Source organism: Mus pahari, chromosome 14 (genome assembly GCF_900095145.1).
Source record: "Mus pahari chromosome 14, PAHARI_EIJ_v1.1, whole genome shotgun sequence".
Classification (NCBI taxonomy): domain Eukaryota; kingdom Metazoa; phylum Chordata; class Mammalia; order Rodentia; family Muridae; genus Mus; species Mus pahari.
Window position 1 is genome coordinate 18,214,436 of NC_034603.1, and position 14,093 is coordinate 18,228,528.

Consider the following 14,093-nt stretch of genomic DNA (forward strand, 5'->3'; position numbering starts at 1 on the left):
TTATGAGCCACCATGTGGTTGCTGGGATTTGAACTCTGGACCTTCGGAAGAGCAGTCGGGTGCTCTTACCCACTGAGCCATCTCACCAGCCCCCGAGTTGATTTTGTTATTCCCACTTATTATGTTCTAGAACACCAACATGAATGTCAGATTAGCAAATCCTAAGCCATTGCTCCTGGGGGGGAAATGCAGCATCGGGTTCACACGAGCTTCTTTTCTCAATGTTTTCTACACCTAGTCATGGTTGTGTGCTCATGTGTAAAAGACACCAATCTAACGGGCGTTACTGACTGACGCTGAACTTAGGGCCAGACCAGCTCATGCCTGGGTCCGAGATGGAGCTCGGGAATAGAATGCTTGCCTAGCAGGAGTTTCGTCCCCAGGGCCACATAAAGAGAATATGTATCTGTGTGTGTACCTAATCTGTCTACCTACTTGTCTGTTCCTGCTTCTGTCTGTTTGTCCATGCACTTGTCCATCTCTCTCTATTTGGCTATCCATGTCTGTAGAAGTCATAGATAAATGAGAGCTACCTAGTACACGTTTTCTCTGTAGGAGACACCATAGTCTTTGTGTGCTTTAGAAATAGAATATATCACTTCAGTATTATTCTTGGAATCCTTTCAAGTCATGGAAACCATGCTCCAAAGAAAACATAAAAAGGAAAGAAAAGAGATACTAAACAGACGCAGCAGGAAGGAGCCTTGCGCACAGTACAAGCAGAAACAAGACACAGCAGCTGTATTTAGTTCAGTCTTAGCTGGAAATGCTCATGCAAGTGGCTCGGATATTTTGGCTTGCTGTGCCTGTACAGCACTGAACAGGAAAGCAGTACAAGCTATTGGAAGAGAGAGAGAAAAGTATTCCACAGATTTGTAAATACAGAATCTATGGGTAATATTGGTTCTGTGTATATACTCATAATATTGAAGTACACTTTTATTAATTGATGTCTGGTGCTGTGGATGGACCCAAGGACCTCCCCGACATTGTGAGTGTGCAGTCTACTGCAGAGCTCTATACCCAGCCCCCCCCCCCTTTGCCTTCTCCGACTACTGTGATTCTGGGGATAAGCCCAGGACCTCCAGCATCCAGGAAGAAGACCAGAAGGTTCCACATCAGATCATTGTGTTTCTGGTTGACTCCAAGATTGTTCCATTGTCCGGGTTCTTTATAGTGACTGTGACCCGATTCTGTGCTCTAAAAAGCTATCGATAAAGGAGACTCAGCCTGCATGTCTTTCCTAGCCCCGCTTCAATGACAAGACCAACAACGTCGAGGCCTACGTGAAGTGGTTCAACAGACTTTGCTACCTGGTAGCCACGGAAGTCTGCATGGTGAGTAAAAGCCAGCTTGGCCCTGCCTGCCAGCCAGAGGCTACCTGCGGTTGTATAGAGCCCTGGCCTTCCCAAGCCTAGGGCTTGGCTGGACCATTGTACAAGACCAGGTTCACCTCTCCCCTCCAGTGAGTGTCCCCTGTCGATGGATCTCAGGGTGGATCCACCAGCCAACTGGAAGTCTGACTATTTGCTGGAGACTGAGGGCTGGCCACTGTGTGCCTCAGTCTGGGCCTGTCTGCCTCAGGCAGCTGGGGTGTGTAGCTTACTTGGGGCTTGGAGATAAAAAGGGTCTAACCTTTAAGAATTGCATGTTAAAAGTCCAGGCCAATGATGAGATTGGAAATAAATCTATTCCTAAATCTTTTCTTTACTCAATACCAGGCCCCATTTACTTTTTAAAATTTGTGTTTTCAGTGTAATCTAAAGCCACGCTGTTGTTTGCATAGTTAGTGAATGATGCTCGCAGGGGACAGCAGGTGATCTCTACAGGTTCCACTGTGTCTATTGACCTTGCTTTGCCTATGTTTGTTTATCAGTGTTCCGAAGGATACGCACAATTTCCCCCAAAGCATCAATCACTGGTGCACTTTTCATCTGTTATTTTCTGAATATAAAAAAAAAAAATGATGGACCAACATTTTAAAAAAGCTGAATTCCAAAACAAGTCCAGACCTGTGGCTGCTTCTGTCTGCAGGAAGCTCTATCACCCTAGTGTTAGATGCATTGGCACTGAGGCGAGGTGCCTGGCCAAACCCTGCCTGCCATCTTCCCTTCCTTTAAACCAAGGGCACTGTCCTCTGGACATACATCTTCATCCTCAGGCCATGTTTTTCAGCCTTCCTAATGCTAACCCATTAATACAGTTCCTGTTGTGGTAATCGCCACCCAGCCATAAAATTATTTTTTTGCTACCTTATAACTGTAATTTTGCTACTGTTCTGAATCATGATATAAATATCTGAGATGCAGGATATGATATTTGGCCCCAGTGGGTCACGACCGCAGGTTGAGAACCACTGTCCGGATGCACACTGTGACAGACTGGCTAGTTAGGCTCACAGGATGCAGGTGCTGAGGCAGAGCCTGGGGTCGAGGGTCAGTGCTCATTAGGGGTCAGCAGCTGAGAGTCGAACAGGGCGGTCAGGTTTGTGCTAAGGGAGAAACTAACCTGTGGTGTTCATAACAGACTGACACGGTCGGCTTTTCTCCAAACATCACCTGGCTCCGTCACTGTCACCATTAGTGTTGCGATTTGAAGGGCAGGATTAAGCCTCAGGTGGGCAGCCCTCTGCAACAGAGAGCACTCCTTGGGGGAGGGGCTGTGGTGGTGCACCTACAGTGTCACTTTCTGGTGGCTAGAGAGACAATGATGTTGCTAGACAAGAAAGATGTGCCAGAATTGTACTGGCCTGAGCCTGTCCCCACATTCCCATCATTGTATGCTGCATCTGCTACGAAGGGTCCCGAGACCCTGGGCCTTGGGCTTCTCAGCTGCAGAATGCATTCTGAGAAGAGCAGGAGAGGCAGGCTGGTTGATTGGGGTGTTTGAAGAGGGAGGAACGCATGTCCACTGACACTCGGGTGTCCTTCCCCAGCCAGCCAAGAAGAAGCAGAGGGCACAGGTGATCGAGTTCTTCATTGACGTGGCCCGTGAGTGCTTCAACATCGGCAACTTCAACTCCCTCATGGCCATTATCTGTGAGTGAACTTGCCCAGGCCTCCAATACCCTGTGTGAGGACCACAAGAGAGGTTAAAGTGGACACGACTGGCAGGTGGGGTGCACGTCAAGGGTCTTCTCTGCAGTGGGTGGCTGTGGGCGAGGTGGCCAGCTCCAGAGGTTGATGGAGGTGCTCCATCTGAAGCAAGGCCAATCTCCAAAGGGGTACATTTGAAGAGTCTGGCAATGCATACCCACAGACAGAGAGGATGGGACCAAAATAAGTGTGGATGCTATGGTGGGCCCGTGGAGGTGGCTCAGTCAGAGTGACATGCACCCAAGTCCACCTCAGTATAATGTACTCCAGTACCCTGCCTGGTCAGCTACCCTTCAGCCACCTTCAGGGCACACCAAGACCACTCTTCCTGTGGGGACGCGCAGGCTGAAGGAGCCCGCCCAGCTCTGTTTACCTTCTTCCAGCTGGCATGAACATGAGCCCTGTCTCCAGGCTGAAGAAAACTTGGGCCAAAGTGAAAACAGCCAAATTCTTCATTCTGGAGGTAAACAGGGTTTCTGGGCCAAGGGGTGTGGCCATCTGGTCCCTGAATATAGCTACTCAAATGTCTCCCTGTCTCCTTCCAGCACCAGATGGACCCAACAGGGAATTTCTGCAACTATAGGACAGCTCTGCGCGGGGCAGCCCACCGCTCACTCACGGCTCACAGCAGCAGGGAGAAGGTAGGAAAGAGCCTTCACAGCGTAGAAGTTTCATCCTTTATAGCCCCGCCCATATTATTTCAGGTGGGCTGTATCAATGTACTCTTCAGCTTTCTGTCACTGTAACCAAATACCTGACACAACCAAGTTATAAAGTGAAAAGTTTTTATTTTTGCCTGCAAGTCCCAGAGGTTTCAGTACTTGATTGGTTGGCTTTGTTACTGTAGGCCTTTTATAGTAAAGACACATGATAGAATTAAATTGCTCAGTTGATGGTAGGGGAGCCAAAAAGAGGAGGAAAAAAAACTCAGAATTCAAAGTCATGTCCCCATTGACTAAAGATCTATTGCTAACTAAACTCCATCTCCTGATGCTTCCACAGCCTCCGACGAACACCTCCTTGGGTAGCAAGTCATAGTCACAGGGGCCTTTGGAAAACACATGATCCAAACTGTAGCAATCAGGAATCTGAGGGACCAAATCACCTGGCCCAGTCCCTGCCCTAGTAAGCCTGCCGCAGCCAGGAGCCAGGACAGTAAAAAGCCAGACAGCAAGGGCAGGAACTTCTCTCCACTGAGTATCTAGAACAGGTGGGCTCCATGATTCCCAGCCTTCCACTTAACTCTCATGGGCTTCAGCATCCCCATCTGCTGAACTGAAAGACTGAGTCCAAGTGAGGATTCTTCACTGTTCAGTGGCACTGTGGGACCGTAGCAGGGCCAGGTATCAAGCCCCATGCTGCACAGCTTTGAATACACTGGCCTTGTTAAACTGCATCGGCTGCTTTGCTGAGCCCAGGACACAAGTGGCGCTGTGTTTTAGGCTCAGGGGTACTGGCTCCCAGCTCATGAGTCGGACTCTAGGGTGGACTGTACAGAAGCCGGGCTGACGCCTCTGATTGGAGAAGTCACTTGCAAGCGAGGATTTCTGCAGGAGTTTTCTCCCATCCTCACTGAGGCTGGGTGACCATGGGGCAGGGTGACACTTCATGTGCCTGTACTCTGAGCCCCCCTCTAGCCCTGGGCTACTCGGGGCTGATCCTTTACATTGATCTGCACCTTCTCCATTCTAGATCGTCATCCCCTTCTTCAGCCTGCTCATCAAGGACATTTACTTCCTCAATGAGGGCTGCGCCAACCGCCTTCCCAATGGGCATGTCAACTTTGAGGTGGGTCCACGGGCTTTCAGTGATGCCAGCAAGTAAGACAGCTGCTAAATGTCCCCAGCATAAACAAGGGAGGCAGCTGAAGAGATGCTGCAGCATAAAGTGAGGCAAGCAGGAGGACCCGAGCCCCACCCCCAGAAACATGGGAAGAAAGGCTGGGTTTGTTGGAACCCATTTATAATCCCAGTCCTGGGAGGAGGACAGTCGTGGATTTCTGGGTGTCTCTGGACAGTCAGCCTGGCTTATTTCATTAGTTCTAGGCCAGTGAGAGACTCTGTCTTTTGCTTATTTGTTTGTTTGCTTGCTTACTTGCTTTGTTTTGTTTTGATTTTCCAGGGTTTCTCTGTGTAGCCCTAGCTGTCCTGGAACTCAGAGATCCACCTGCCTCTACCTCCCAAGTGCTTGGATTAAAGGTTTGTGCCTCCATGTCCAGATGAGAGACCCCATCTTAAAAAGCATGGTAGGCAGTACCTGAGGTTGTCCTCTGGCCTCTACTTCCCTGAGTGTACCTGTAGTCACACACACACACACACACACACACACACACGACAAAAGTTGCCAGCATGGGACTGCTAGTCCCTAGATAGCTAGATTCGTGGGGGCTGCAGGAGAGGCAGGGTGCAGCAGTTTACAGCCATTTCAGACTGGGGTCATCCAGGTCCCCTAGCATTAGTCAGTTGGAGAGGCCGAGGCTCAGGCGCAGACTAACAAACACTCCATACTGGGCACTGTTCTCAGCACAGGGAGCTGAATCATTTTGGTCCTTGAAGAGAAAGCCAACCCTGGAGACCTATAATGGCAGCTGGCAAGGTGCTTCAAAGACCACACAAAAGTACATGAGAAAACCAAGGCAGGTCCCAAAAAGGAGTGTCCCCGAACTGCAGGATGGAGGTGTGAAGCAAAGGGTTTCCCTCAGCTCCCCAGTCTCATTGGATGTCTTTCAGGAAGTTCCTATGAACTTCTCAAGCTGAGAGACGCCCCCATCTGCTGGGGTTCCCACAGCAGACCTGGCATTGGTCACTTGCTCAGAGAGAACAAGAGTTCCTGATGTGGTGGGTGGGCTCTGCAGACACAGTCGAGTAAACAGAGCAGAGCATGAAGTTTAGTGGGACCTTCCAGTCTTTGGGGGGGGAGGAAGGGCTCTTGTCTTACAGAAGGCTCAGCCCCTCCTGGTGCCCACTTAGCCTTCTACTCTAACAAGCATAAATCCTGGACCTCGGATCTGCTCTACAGCAGTGGTTCTCAACCTATGTGTCACAGCCCCTTAGGGGATTGAACGATCCTTTCTCAGGAGTCTCCTTAGGCCACCAGGAAGCTGATATTTGCATTATGATTCGTAACAGTAGCAAAATTACAGTTATGAAATAGCAAGGAAAATAGTTTGATGGTTGGGGCCCCACACCACGAGGAACTGTATTAAAGCAGCTTTAGGAAGACTGAGAGCCACTGCTCTTTAGGAAGCTCATTCCCCTACTTCTGTAAACGGAGCCCCAGCTGTGGCCACACAGAGGTCCTGGAGGCCGTCAAGAGCTCTGTGAGTGTCCCCAGCTGATGAAGACCACAACTCAAGCCTGGGCTCTTTGGCCTATACCTGGTATCTGCACAGATTCCAGGTGACACACAGGCCTGGTTGTCCCAAAGTTAGCAGATCCAGAGGACTGTCTAGGCCAGCATGTGGTCCCAGGGTCTTATTTAGGGGCCACATAGATGAGACTTCAGGGGCCCAGGGACATGGGATGGGTTTTTTTTTTTTTCTGTTGGTGACCCTGACACATAACTGAGAGTGGGGACTCCATCATTTCCTCTTGTTGTTCCAACTGGTTCTTAGAGTCAGAGCTGTGGAAGACTGTGAGCCACTCATGTGACCTTAAAGTCAGAGCTGTGGAAGACTGTGAGCCACTCATGTGACCTTAGAGTCAGAGCTATGGGAGACTGTGAGCACTCATGTGACCTTAGAGTCAGAGCTGTGGGAGACTGTGAGCCACTCATGTGACCACATGCTGAGGGAGCGTGTGGTAGGGGCTAGACCTGCCTACTAGGGCTGATTGAGGGAATGAAACAGGGCAGGATCTCCAGCCCAGACATGGCTTTGGACTGTGTCCTTCTGTACTGTATCTGTGATAAAATACGCTGACAGAAACAAAGGAGAAAGGGTTTGTTTTGACTTACGGTTCCAAAGGGTTGAGAGTCCATCATGGAGGGCAGAGCAGGAAGCTGGCTGACACACACACACAATGTATCTGCACTCAGGAAGCAACGTCCAAACAGCAAGTGGAACCAGACTGTCAACCCTCCAAGGCCACCCCCAGTGACATACTTCCCCAGCAAATCTCCACCTCCCAGAGGTTTCATAACCTTCCAGCAGTGTCACCAGGCAGAGAAGAGGCCTGCTGAGGGCGTTTCACAGTCAAACCAAGCTGGTGGCTCGGTGTTTAAAGTCCTTTTGAAAGTTAGCATACTTTTAAAATTTAAACACATATGTCGTCAGCCCTCTGTTTCCATGAGTTCTGCATCGGTGGATGGAAAATATTTCTTATTTACATCTGTACTGAAGACGCACAGGCTGGTTTGCTTGTCACTGTTCCCAGAACAATGCACACAGAATCCATTTGCATAGACTTACGTCATACTAGGCATCAGGAGGAACCTGGAGATGGTTTAAAGCATGCATGAGGAGCTATCTCAGCCGGGCAGTGGTGGTGCATGCCTTTAATCCCAGCACTTGGGAGGCAGAGGCCAGCCTGGTCTACAGAGTGAGTTCCAGGACAGCCAGGGCTAGGCAGAGAAACCCTGTCTCAAAATAACAGCAGCAACAAAAAAATTATTCTACTTGAAAATACACATAAAAGAATTTACTTTGGGCTGATGAGATGGCTCGGTGGATGAAGGTGCTTGCTGCTAAGCCTGTGGGCCTGAGTTCCATCCCTAATATATACAGGGTAGAAAGATAGAACTGATTCCTGCAAACTGTTCTCTGACCTCCACCTGTGCGCCAGTGCATACATATGCTTACACATATGTGTACAAAGAATGTCACAGATCTTTAAAAAGAATTTACTTGGGCCTCATTGATGGAGCAGCAGTTGAGACCACACACTGCTCTTCCACAGTCCCCCAGTCGGTTCCCAACATCACGTCAGGAGACTCACAACTGCCTGGAACTCCAGCTCCAGGGGTTACAGCACCCTCTGCTGGCCTCTGTGGGCATCTGCATTCATGTTCACATACCCACATATATACGCATAATTAAAAATAACGCAAATCTTTTAAAATTACTTAAATTTTATCTAAATAGATTTACTGAACTGCATTTACATCACCCTATAAGTTAACCAGCTTGTGTCACTTTTTCCCAAAGAAAAACACAAAAAGAAATTCAAATAAAGCTATGTGCATTCTTGCTACATTTAGGCAAAGGCTGGGGCAGCCAGGTATGGTGGCACACACCTTTCATTCAAGTATTTTGGAGTCAGAGGCAAGAGGATCTCTGTGAGTTCGAAGCTAATGTGATGTACACAGGTACTTCCAGGCCAGCCCTGGCTACATGGTGAAACACTGTCTCAAAAAGCTGTGGGCCAATGGCTGCCACCCCTTGATGGGGATGCTGGGAGTCTGAGGTGACAGGTGTCCCAGATTCTAAAAGGGATAATTGGCAAGATTCTTACAGAATCTTCCTAGGTCCTGCTGTCGCCTGTGGTCCCATGTTCCTTCTCAGATCTGCAAGAAGGGTGATGACGACCCAAGGGAATATACTCACTTTGTTCCTTTTTGTGTCTCTGTAAACCGGACAGAAATTTCTGGAACTGGCCAAGCAGGTTGGAGAATTCATCACTTGGAAACAAGTGGAATGTCCTTTCGAGCAAGATCCGAGCATCACCCATTACCTGTACACTGCCCCCATCTTCAGCGAAGATGGTAAGGGGGGGGGGGGCCATGGCCTCAACACCCAGGCAACAGGACTATCCCATGGTGTCTTAGACAGTCACTATGCAGAGACACCAGGGCTGCAGTACATCTCACACATACTTGCTGGGCCCAGTGTGGAATAGAGAACATATATTTCCTTGTCCGAGGAGCATCCAGTTGCCTCCTAAGGAGTACAAGAGCAACTCAACAGCTTGCAGGCTACCTAGCACCTCAAGGACCCTGAGTTCAGATCCCTCCCCGAACACAGTTTGATTATTGTTGGCCATTCTAAACATGAGCATCCTGTCCATCTGCCATGAGCGTGCTGTGTTACAAGAATAAGTGAGGACAGTTGTCTTTCCACAGTGTCAGAGTCCTAAACAATATGGGAGAAGTAGAGTAGGGCATAGCTTCGCTTCAGCACCAATGTCCTCTGGTTTCCTCATTAATAAAAACTTAGTGGAGGTGAGAACTAGGGCTCACACGAGGAGACCTGAGTGCCGGCTTGGCTACAGGTTTTCCAGGGAAGGTGCATGTGTGCGTGTGTGGTGGGTGTGATCCAGCATGAGACACTGATTTCTGGAAACTGTGGAACCCACAGCCACATGCACCACTGGGCAAGTGTCTGAACACTGAGCTGTATCCCCAGGCCTCTTCTTTATTTTTTATTTTGAAGCAGGGTCTCACTAAGTTGCCCATGATGACTTTGAACTCATTTTGGAGCCCAGGGAAACCTGACCTTGTGGTCCTTCTCCATCAGCCCTCAAAGCAGCTGAAATTACAGGCTTGGAGCACCAGTTCTAGCTTGTTAAACGCACTGACTTAGCTGAACAGTTTCACTTTGCAGGGCTTTATTGGGCCATAACCATGTCATAGCCCAGGAAGCTTCTGTGTAGACAAAGAGGTTTGGGGTTTGCTTGTTTCGCTCTCTGTGGTTACCTAGATAATTGTCTTCTTTTGTTTGTTGAAGTGGAACCTCACTGTGTAGCTCAGGTTAGCCTAGAACTTACATAGCCTGGACTAACTCCAAACTCACACTTGGGTCCCCCTGTTTGGGGATTATAGTCAGAGTGCCCAATGGACAAAGAGCTTCTTATAAAACTAAGTACCATTAACATTATAGAACCAAGAAATTGCACTCCTGGGCATTGATTTATTTTAGATAAATGATATCCATGTTCACTGAAAAACAAACAAACAATCAATATCCGTAAGTTCCCTCAAACTGAAAGCAACCCCGGTGTTGTCTGTCATGGGTGAATGGTTAAATGAACTGTGATATACCCGTACATGCCACCCACGGATGAGTCTCCAGTCTATTCATATATGTATGTATATATATATATATATATATATATATATATATATATATATATATGAATGACTATATAATTTTCTTCCAATTACTAAAGAAAGGAATGGAGGCCAGGCAGTGGTGGCACACGCCTTTAATCCCAGCACTTGGGAGGCAGAGGCAGGGGGATTTCTGAGTTCGAGACCAGCCTGGTCTACAGAGTGAGTTCCAGGACAGCCAGGGCTACACAGAGAAATGCTGTCTCGAAAATCAAACAAACAAACAAACAAACAAACAAACAGGAATGGAGAACAGATTAGTGACTGTCAGAAGAACAGGGAGAGCATCTAGGATGTGCATGATGCCTCCCTGGGTTCAAGCCCCAACATCACAGAAAGAAAAGAGGAGGGGAGCATAGGGGTGAGGAGGGTAAAGGGAAACCATGAGGCAATGAAGGAAGTGGCTGTGACTCTAAACGGGCACTTTTACCCATGGATGCTCTGGTCCTTATGGAAATGTCCTGTGTCTAAGCTCTGCCCATGTCATTGTCCTAATTATGGACTGTACCAGGGTACTTCAATTCATGACGGAATTGCATCCCAGTAAACCCATCCTACGTTGGAAATATCATCAGTCAAAAAGACATCTCTAGTACCCTATCCTACAGATTGTCACAGCTTGGTTCAGCCTGCTGCTAATGTGCTTAGAATGTTCACGGTCCAGCAGTGCACAGTCATCACACAAAGCCAGCTTTTCCTTTTGAGCCTTGTTTGTTTGTTTGTTTTATTTTTTTGAGACAGGGTCTCGCTATGTACCCCCGAATGTCATGCAACTTTCTCTGTAGACCAGGCTGGCCTTGAACTCACAGAGACTCGACTGCCCCTGTCTCCCAAGTGCTGGGATTAAAGGTGAGCCACCATGCCTGGTCTAATATAACACGTTCAATCACTACCTATGGAATAGCCCATGGTGTTTATTAAATACGATACACTGTATATATTGGAGTTCCATGACTGATTGGAAGCGTCTGCAGCCCACAAAAAGGAGTGCACTTCTTACTGCTAACCGAGGGAAAACTCCAAATTCAAATTTCAGACTGTGTTATCTACTAAATGTGTCACCTTACAGCATCATGAGGAGAGAACCTGAACATTAAACCATTGTGAGTGAAGGACGTGTTTTGCACATGGGCACTGCTGGGGGAAATTGGGTACAGGAGCCATGGAATTTCTGCATGTTAATTTTTAAAATGGCCTGTGAACTGTGACCTCCAGATGAGAAGTTTAATTCACAAACAAAAGGTCAAATTCTGGGTAAAGAAGGAGTTGTGGTCAACCACCGTAAGTGCGTGATTTCATTTTCGTTTTGGTTCAGGTCTGTATTTGGCTTCCTATGAAAGCGAGAGCCCAGAGAACCAGGCAGAAAAGGAGAGGTGGAAATCTCTAAGGTGGGTCTGTGCTCCAGGAAGGGGCATGCAAGATGGGTGGAGGGAGACAACTGGGCTGCTTGAGGCCGGGAGGAGGCTGAGGGGCTTGGAAGGTATTAGCTCATTAGGCTCCTCTTTGTGAGGAGGGAAGAGGAACAAGCCGGGGACCAGAGGGATCCGGGCAGAACCCCAGGGCTGCGAGAATTGGAAGGAAACAGAGCCAATGACCCCTAGTGCCTGGTTGTACCTCAGTGGGATGGTCAAGATGCATATCCCAGGGCCTAGACTGACTGACTGACTGACTTTGTTTGTTTGGTTGGTTGGTTGGTTGTTTTGGTTTTTCAAGACAGGGTTTCTCTATGTGGCCCTGGTCATTGTGGAACTCACTCTGTAGACTAGGTTGGCCAAGATTCACCTGCCTTTGCCTCCTGAGTGCTGAGATTAAAATGCATGTATCACCATTGCCTGGCTCTGGTTCAGATTTTTATGCCAAAAATAACAGATACACACATGCATACACACACATGCGCGCGCACACACTGCAAACACACACCGCACACACACATACACACACACACACACTGCACACACACACTGCAAACACACACTACACACACACACACTGCACACACACGTACACACACGCATTGCACACACACTGCACACACACACACAGATGCACACACGTGCATACACACACACACACACACACACATACACACAAAACCTCCTGTTTGTTCAGCATGCTAACACAGCCAGATGGAAGCCCAAAGCAAACAGTGAGCTTAGAGAGCGTCTGCCACCCCTCTCTGGCCACCTCTGTCATGCTGAGAAGGTGGCCTCTGGTGGGAGCATCCTGGCCACAGGGAGGGTCTCACCTTACCCTCCTGTGTGTCTAAATCTGCAGATCTTCTATTCTGGGGAAGACATGAGAAGCCCTGACACAGAGGAAGAGGAAACAGCGGAGCTGACACAGGCAGTCCCAACCCTGTCACAGACAGCCCAATGGGTGGAGGTCGACGCAAAGCCTCATTACTTTGCAAACCAGATGCTGTGGCCTGGTACCTGCCACAAAGACCACATGGGCACAGGAAACCTTTCACGGGACCTCAGCCCTGGCTGACTTGGCAGGGCCTCCAAGAGCATGGGTGACATGCCTTGGGCAAACATTGCCTTTATGACCAAGTGGGTCACATAGTCAATCTGTCCATTCTGGACAGGGACACAGCACTACCCCGATGGCTGGGTGACTGCAATCACGTGATCTTGTTGAGTGACGCGTGCTATGGAGAGTAACATCAGTCTGTCACCAGGTGGCTTGAGAGCCTCTGTAACTGCAGCAGGCATCGTGGTGCAACATGAGATGTCCCTGCACCAGCTCCGAGCCCACACTAGCCCCTGGCATTCTGCTGAGGGGCCCCAGTCCTGTCCCTCCCAGCAGACTTGTTTCTGCCGTCACCATCTCCTTCTGCATCCTGCTGGTATCAGGATAGCCCTCTGGCGACAGTGGTGAAGCAAGTCACTGAGATAAACCAGAGTCTTGGAGTTGGCAATGTGTATATTACAACCTGCTGCCTAGCTCCCTTGTAAACTTTAGAGTCGGAGTAAACACATGTTTATATGCCCATCCTGCATATGAGTGTCCATATGTCTAATCCTTAGGCCCAAGATGAGCTTCAACAGAGCAGGGTGTGGGGTACCCAGATCATCCCCGGCAATGTAGTAATACACTTTCAGAATGGGATGTGAAGCTAGAAGATGGCTCTCTCAGTGAAGTACCAGTGTGAGCACTTGAGGTTGGACCCTGTGTAAAAGCCAGGTGTTGGTGGAGCACATCTGTAGACCTGGTGTTGGGTGGGCAGAAATGTGCAGCTCCCTGGAGCTTGCTAGCCAGCCAGTGACCAGTTGCTGAGCTCAAATGAGATCCTGTCTCTGTCCCTGCCTCCTGGCCACACAGACAACTTCAGGGGCCTGTGGGGAATCCTTAGAATTCTGAAAGGGTTCTGGCAGCATCCATCCAAGATGGTCTTCTCTGCCTTCTGCAACTCCTCCCCCAGGCTCCCTGGGGTTTGGGGCATGCATCAACTCTTGGACCTTCATTGTGCCCACTGACTTGTCTGCCTCTAGCCTTCCGTGAACTCTGCCCAAGTGTCGCTGTTTATAGTGTACACTGACACATTCCAAAGATGTGACTTTGACAGGGTGTCAGTCACTGTTTAACCACTTGACAAAAGACTTGAAGAAGCTAACTTAATGAGGAGGTCTGGTTGGGTCACAGGTCCAGAAGGCCAGGGACACGGCCCCTGAATTGACTCAGCTCTGGGAAGTGCCTTGCCGTGACACATGGGGCAGATTGCAATGTTGGAAGATTACGAGAGTAAAGGATTGCCCATTCTACACAGTGCCAGAGAGAGTTCCTCCCCATAATCACCAAGAGACCTCACAGAGAGGGTAGTACCCTTGATTGCCACAGGGACGAATTAGGATGTTCCTCTTAAAGCTCTTGGCTCTGCTAGGGGGTCGGGGGTTGGCGCACACCTTTAACCCAGGCACTCAGGAGGCAGAGGCAGGCAGATTTCTGTGAGCT

At 48.9% G+C, this 14,093-nt stretch overlaps 1 protein-coding gene across 3 annotated transcripts in view; it reads left to right on the forward strand.

Annotated features, from left to right (window-relative positions):
* Positions 1-13,893, forward strand: part of Rasgef1c (RasGEF domain family member 1C) — a 72,036-nt gene extending 58,143 nt beyond the window's left edge. For 2 of the 3 annotated variants that reach the window (XM_021213058.2, XM_029546075.1), the window contains exons 7-14: positions 1,248-1,337; positions 2,936-3,038; positions 3,479-3,558; positions 3,641-3,736; positions 4,788-4,883; positions 8,672-8,795; positions 11,455-11,527; positions 12,414-13,152. In XM_021213058.2, the coding sequence (XP_021068717.1) occupies positions 1,248-1,337; positions 2,936-3,038; positions 3,479-3,558; positions 3,641-3,736; positions 4,788-4,883; positions 8,672-8,795; positions 11,455-11,527; positions 12,414-12,438 (687 nt within the window). In that variant the 3' untranslated portion in view covers positions 12,439-13,152. Of the gene's footprint in view, positions 1-1,247; positions 1,338-2,935; positions 3,039-3,478; positions 3,559-3,640; positions 3,737-4,787; positions 4,884-8,671; positions 8,796-11,454; positions 11,528-12,413 lie in introns of all 3 variants that reach the window. The other variant, XM_021213057.1, reaches the window with a different exon arrangement.
* Positions 13,894-14,093: the final 200 nt, after the last annotated feature.